This window comes from Bison bison, unplaced genomic scaffold (genome assembly GCF_000754665.1).
Source record: "Bison bison bison isolate TAMUID 2011002044 unplaced genomic scaffold, Bison_UMD1.0 scf7180017864519, whole genome shotgun sequence".
Classification (NCBI taxonomy): domain Eukaryota; kingdom Metazoa; phylum Chordata; class Mammalia; order Artiodactyla; family Bovidae; genus Bison; species Bison bison.
In genome coordinates, this window is record NW_011495072.1 from 3,469,077 (window position 1) to 3,475,197 (window position 6,121).

At 41.5% G+C, this 6,121-nt stretch overlaps 1 protein-coding gene across 1 annotated transcript in view; it reads right to left on the bottom strand.

Annotated features, from left to right (window-relative positions):
* TTF2 (transcription termination factor, RNA polymerase II) overlaps positions 1–1,277 on the bottom strand; it is a 53,232-nt gene extending 51,955 nt beyond the window's left edge. Inside the window, exons 1-2 of the mRNA XM_010830720.1 lie at positions 1,199–1,277; positions 1,010–1,112 (exon numbers count right to left, since the gene is read on the bottom strand). Of these exons, the coding sequence (XP_010829022.1) occupies positions 1,010–1,112; positions 1,199–1,226 (131 nt within the window). The 5' untranslated portion in view covers positions 1,227–1,277. The remainder of the gene's footprint in view (positions 1–1,009; positions 1,113–1,198) is intronic.
* Positions 1,278–6,121: the final 4,844 nt, after the last annotated feature.

Sequence of the window (6,121 nt, forward strand, 5' to 3'; positions counted from 1 at the left end):
ACTAATTTAAATAAAGTCATTTTGTATTTAATTTAAATAGATCCCAGTAATTTCTTTCAAATGAAAAAACAACTTATTAGAAGACTAAGAAAATACTTCCTCTAAAAAATTTATTTTCTAAATCTGAAAAAAGGTAAAAATCTTCCACTTAAGTTTCAAAGTGTAACAAAAACACAAATCATCTAAATCATTTGGGGAAAACATGAGAAGCTAATATATGTATTGAAAAAAAATACTTTTTTGATATCCATGGTGTCTTACACATGTAGAAAATGCCTTTTCTAAACCAAGTTCAGTAGAAAGCAGGAAAAAATGCATAATTTTGTGATAGTCTAAAATTTCACATAGAAACTGTGGACACCAGGTACTATGAAATACTAACAACACTTATGAGAACAGTATTTTCTCACTTCAAAGAAGATGCTTATTATTTCTCGGTCGCAGCTTTTAATTTTGTAAAAACTAGAGTGCTGAATCAGATTACTTATGTCTTTTCAGCTTTAATCCCTAATTTGTTTTTTTCGAGTATCAAACTCACCACTTAAATGCAAAGAATCCTGTTTTTAAAGGGTCCCGTTAATCTAACTACCAGGGTGTTTTAACCTCAAACATTTGGCAACCAATTCGGCCTAAGACTAGTGTAAAGCTGGAGCCAATTATTTTCTGCCATGTCTGCACGTTCTCAATTATAAACGGGATGGGAGTAATGTCCAGGCCAGTGAACCCAGAACTGAAAAGGTCCAGAAGGATCCAGACGTAGCCAATCCTCCAGATTACAAGTGACAGCCCTGGCGGCCCCGAGAGGGAAAGTAAACAGCCATGGGTCACATAGCAAGCAGTAGCGGAGCGTGTCCCTAACATATCGGGGATTACCAACTACTTCAAGGGCCCTGGCTCTGCAGACCAGGAGTCCCAGCTCTCCTAGTCCTTTTGGGCAGCGGGGGGCCGGCGACTCCTCCTGAGTGGCCACGCGAAGACCCAGGGAATTGTGCCTAGCTCGGAGACCTACTCGGTGGCCCGCACAAAGTTGCATATGTCCGCCCGGCACACGTAGAAGCTCTTTCCTTTATTCGGGCCTTCTCGGACGCCGGTCTTCAGGAGACATAAAGTCCCTAAGGAGAGAAGGTCGACAACGATTACACCACGATAGGCTGGCAGACCCCTTGGACCCTTGGACCCTTGGACTCTGACCTCCTACCATGCTCCGGGCACCTAACTACTTCCATCTCGCTCCAGCTTTTGTCTTCTCCGAACCCCCCGCCTCTCCCAACGCCTGCTTCCGCCTTTTTCTCCGCCCTCCTCATTCAGGAACCAATCGTCACCCACCTCCTCCACTCTTAATCCCCCATAATTCACCGCCGCGGCTTTAGCCACACCCACCCTAACTACTATCAGCCAATCAGACGGGAAATGTGCTCACCTCCAACCAAACACGGCCGCCCTGAGATTCGCGGCGCGCCGAAATCAAAAATGGGGCGGGGGAAACCTGGTCTTTGGCCGGTGGGGCGTGGCTGAAACTGGAGTGAGTTTTGGAGGCTGGCGGGGCTTTCTGGAGGAGGGAAGCTTTGCGAGGAAGGATCTGGTCGACTCTACTTTGCACGCATTTAAGACCTAGAGGCATCCCTAGAGGAAGCAGGCATTACAGACTGCAGAGAGGAGCTCTACAAAGAAGACTCTCTTCTCCCCGAGGCCGAGAGCGCCTAGAGCTTCGCGGTCTTCGGGATGCCAGCCGGGTCCTAGCGCTGGTGGGCGCTCCGCCTCCGCGCTCGATCACTAGGGAGGGGAGTCCCAGAGAAGCCGCCGCCTCAGGAAGAGGCACTGGATTTGCATGTGGAGGCGAAGCGGGGTGCGAGTGATGGCCGTTGGGGCGTCCTTTATAGCTAAGCGGTGAACTGACAAGTCTGTTGTAGAGCGGATATAAAGACTTCTCTAGAACCCACAACATAGTCCTTATCCATACACGTCTGTCTTGACAACCTGGTGGGATGCGCAGCATTTTAAGGACCCCGAGATTCAAAAGTTTGAGTGAGTCCCCCCAGGTCAGAGAATTAGTGAGTGGGCAGTTGGCCGACGGTGTTCAGAAAACTGCCTCCTGTGTGTCCTGTATGTTCTCTAGGCACTCAATGTAGGAGACCTGAGTTAGAAATGTCAAAGTGGAAACAACAGGAGGAATAGATCGCCTTTGGTGAAAGGGAGTTTTTTACTGTACATTTTGTATTGTCAGACTTTTTCTGTTGGTATGCGTTTGTAATATTAAAAATCGAGGATGTAATTAAAAGAAAGGGGACGATTTGAAATCGTAATCAGATCTCTTAGTCAACAAAAAGGGAGGAATAGGAATCAGACATGGCAAGAGAGACGGATTAATCTTACAACTATTGAGGACCATATGTACAGACATATGGTGTGGCGTGTGTAACTGTATTTACAGAGACAGTAGGACAGGAAAATTGCAAGTTCTAGGAAATCTGAGCTAAATGGTGAATGTAAATGTCGTAAGGAGCCAGAGGACGGGAGACAAACCTGAGAACAAACAATTCTTCTTGTTTATTAAGAATTAAACAATTTCTTAATAAATAGCCTTTTGTATACCCAATGTGGACTAGGTGCTTAGGAAATATACAATCTATTTATTCACATATAAAGTTTAAGATGGCTATTCTAACCACAAAGAACTTGATCAGTATTTGGAGGAGACTGGTCTAGCACATACTGAACACTTATATAACAGTGTAATAGCATTTGAATGGCATGATGACTGGAGATCCCAGTAAACTCTTAGGATTAAAGATGTGTCTGGAATCAAAGTAGAGTAAGTTTATACATAATTATCCCTTCTGAAACACCTATAGATAAATGTAGAAATAGGAAAGGAGTAAAAAAGCAAATAGAGACAGTTTCATTATACCCAGATTGTAATTCTTGCATTGAGAGATTTCTATTCATATGTTTAATAAATGCTATATTAGGAGAAGTATAACATGAATATTGGATTTACAGGACAAGGGGCATGATAATTTAATTATTTCTTTAAAAATGCCTTTTTGAAACAAGACAAAATCAGGGCCTCTTAAATGTCCCATTAAGGAGGGAACTCTTCCTCTGTCAAGTATTCAAGCTAGTGTCTCAGGTCAAACCCCATGAAAGGGTGCACAGCCAAATCACAGAATGGGGGATTATTTCTCCCATAAATTTGGTCACAGTCCACACTGACTAACACACATAGAGAATTATACAATATACACTTTTCAAAATATATACATTAGTGTGTGTATATTGTTTATATCCTTAATTAGCCTATAGACTGTTGGAGAGCCCTTTGGACACAATGTGCTTTATGGACCCTTATTTTGAGTAAAGTTGAGACTTTAAGTTTGTTTTGCTTCAAAACTTGATGTATTCAAAAATGAATGTGTAGGCTAGGTCCTAAAGCTCAGTGGTTTAAATCCACAGGTTAATGAGCCAATAAATTATTTGTCCATGGAGGTGGTCAGACATAATGTGTATGATATAATTGTTCTATAACTTGGTTGTGGTAATGGCTGCACAACTGTATACATTTCCTAAGACTCAGAGAACTATACACTTTAAATAGGTGAATTCTATGGTGTCTATTCTTCAGTAAAGCTGTTAAAAACAGTGTATAGGCAATACCAAAACATCTGCAAGGAAAAGAAAATCTCAGCTCAATCACCTAAATGTTTCAGCATCCTAAGGGCTCTTTAGTTTTAGATGGTATTAATCCTTAAGCAGACTGGTTCTCTGACCTGTGGAATAAAATCCAGAGTGGTACAAACACACGTTTTAATTCTTGGGAAATAAAGCAGTTGTATATTATCTAGTCAGCATTGTGCTGGGTGGCATATATTAAACATGAAAGGCATCTATAAGATACTGGTGATGAGGGTATCAGCTAGAAGTCACCCCTTGACTTTCTTGTCACTTCTGGTTTTTCAGTCACTAAGTAATGTACGACTCTTTGCAACCCCATGAACTGCAGCACACCAGACTCCCCTGTCCTTCACTATCTCCTGGAGTTTGCTCTAACTCATGTCCATTGAGTGAGTGATGGAAATAATCAGCAATTCTAAGTTTTAAGTTATTTGTAAAATTCACGTTCTATGCAACTGATGCCTCCCAAAATCTTGGCTTTCTCTGCCCACCGAAGCCAAATAAAAAGTATGGAGAGAGCCTTTGGAGGAAATAGAAAGGTGGCTTTAATCCTCAGCATGTAGAGGGGAGACAAAGCAGACTCAAGCCCCCCCTCCATGAGAAATCTGAGGAGTTATATGGATGAAGACTCGCAATCAGAGGTTGGTGATGACCAAAGCTGTTCAAAGGTGTAAGGATCTTTTATTCTTCCTCTTGCATTGTTTCAAAAAAAATGGTCACAGGCTGGTGTCAGGTAGCCTGGTAATTGGGTCCATTGTCTTCTGTGTATTGTACTGTGGCCTTCTTTCTATTAATATAATGCAAAAAGAGAAAAACTACAAGGGATGGTCTCCAAGAGAGTGCTGTAAAGGTGAGCACCAGATATAGGATGTAATTAGCATAGAGTTAAAAGAAGTAGGTGCAGAATGTAGCTCATGCAGCGCTAGAGGGCAGAAAAGCAAACTTAAGTTGTAGACAATAATTAGGAATGGTTACAGTGAAAACTAGGAATGATCAGGCCTGCTCACTGTTCTCTATCTTCTTTGTTCTCAGGAAAGAATAGAAAAACTCATTCCTCTTTTTTCCTTTTCACTGTTTTAAACATTAAGTTGTCCAAATATGCCTCTCCAATTAGCTGATAATCTAAGTTTATTTCGATTTTATATCCTTCTGGGTTTTTGCTCATTGCTTTGGGGTGGGGTGGGAGGGTTAACTAATTTTAAAGAGTAGGTAAAGGATTTTTTGTCCCTGTGAGGCATATTTACTGTAGGGAAACATCACTGTAGCCTACTTCTGCAATATATTTTGAGGAAGTGCTTTTAAAAAAAAATTATTTACTTATTTTTGGCTGTGCTAGGTCTTTGTTGCTTCATGTGGGCTTTCTCTAGTTGCAGCAAGCAGGGGTTACTCTCGAGCTGCAGTGCGCAGGTTTCCCATTGCAGTGGTTTCTCACGGTATGGAGCACAGGCTCAGTAGCTGTGGTTCCTGAGCTCTAAGGCATAGATAGGCTCAGTAGCTGTGACACATGGGTTTAGTTGTTTCATGCCTGAGGGACCTTCTGAGAGCAAGCGTAGAACCTGTGTCCCCTGCATTGCAAGATGAATTCTTAACCATTGAACCACCAGGAAAGCCCTGAGATAAGTGCTTTTACAGACAGCACTTCTAAGTGATTTTAATTCACACAGCTACCCTGGGAGCAGGTATTCCTTTATCCCCATTTTAAAGAATGGAACACCAAAGTTTAGAGAGCTATTAGCCACTTTCTTACCGAGCCCCACTACTTGAACTTTGGAACCAAAAGATTAATCTTTTCCTGCCTCCAAGTCACAAAGCTGACATCAGACAGATCAGGAACTGGAAGTCACTTTGGGGGGACCCCTATCCCAGTTATTGCCACCACAGTATTTTTAGGAAGCATAAATTGTTCGGTGATGCATTCAGACATTTAACCTATACATAGCCAAGCATTCAGATATTGTGTTTATACAAATGCAGCCCAACAAACCCAAGGAAACAAACCAACCAAGTCCTGCTGTTTTATAAACGATCACTAGGTGGCAGCATATTAACATAGAAACCGAACACAAGGCCCACTTCTGTCTTCCCCGCTCTTTAGCGATAAGCAATGGAAATTCAGTTTCATTTTGTTTTGTGCCTTTCAAATATATGACCATTTTAAACTTTACCATTGATAAAGGCATAGTCAAGATGAGACTGTAGTAAGGACAAATTTGGTTATTTGGAAAAGGAAAGAGATTTTACAAATTCTTTTGTTGTGCCAATATTTTCTATTAGGTTCCAAATGTCACTGGTGTTAAATTATTATCCCCAAAATGGTTCAAACCTGGCACCCCTTCTCTATTTTTGTTTTTCATTAAGTCCTAGTCAGTACTGTTTTTAGTACATTTATAAAGTTGTGCAACAATCACCACAATCTAGTTTTAGCACACATCCATCATCCCCAAAACTT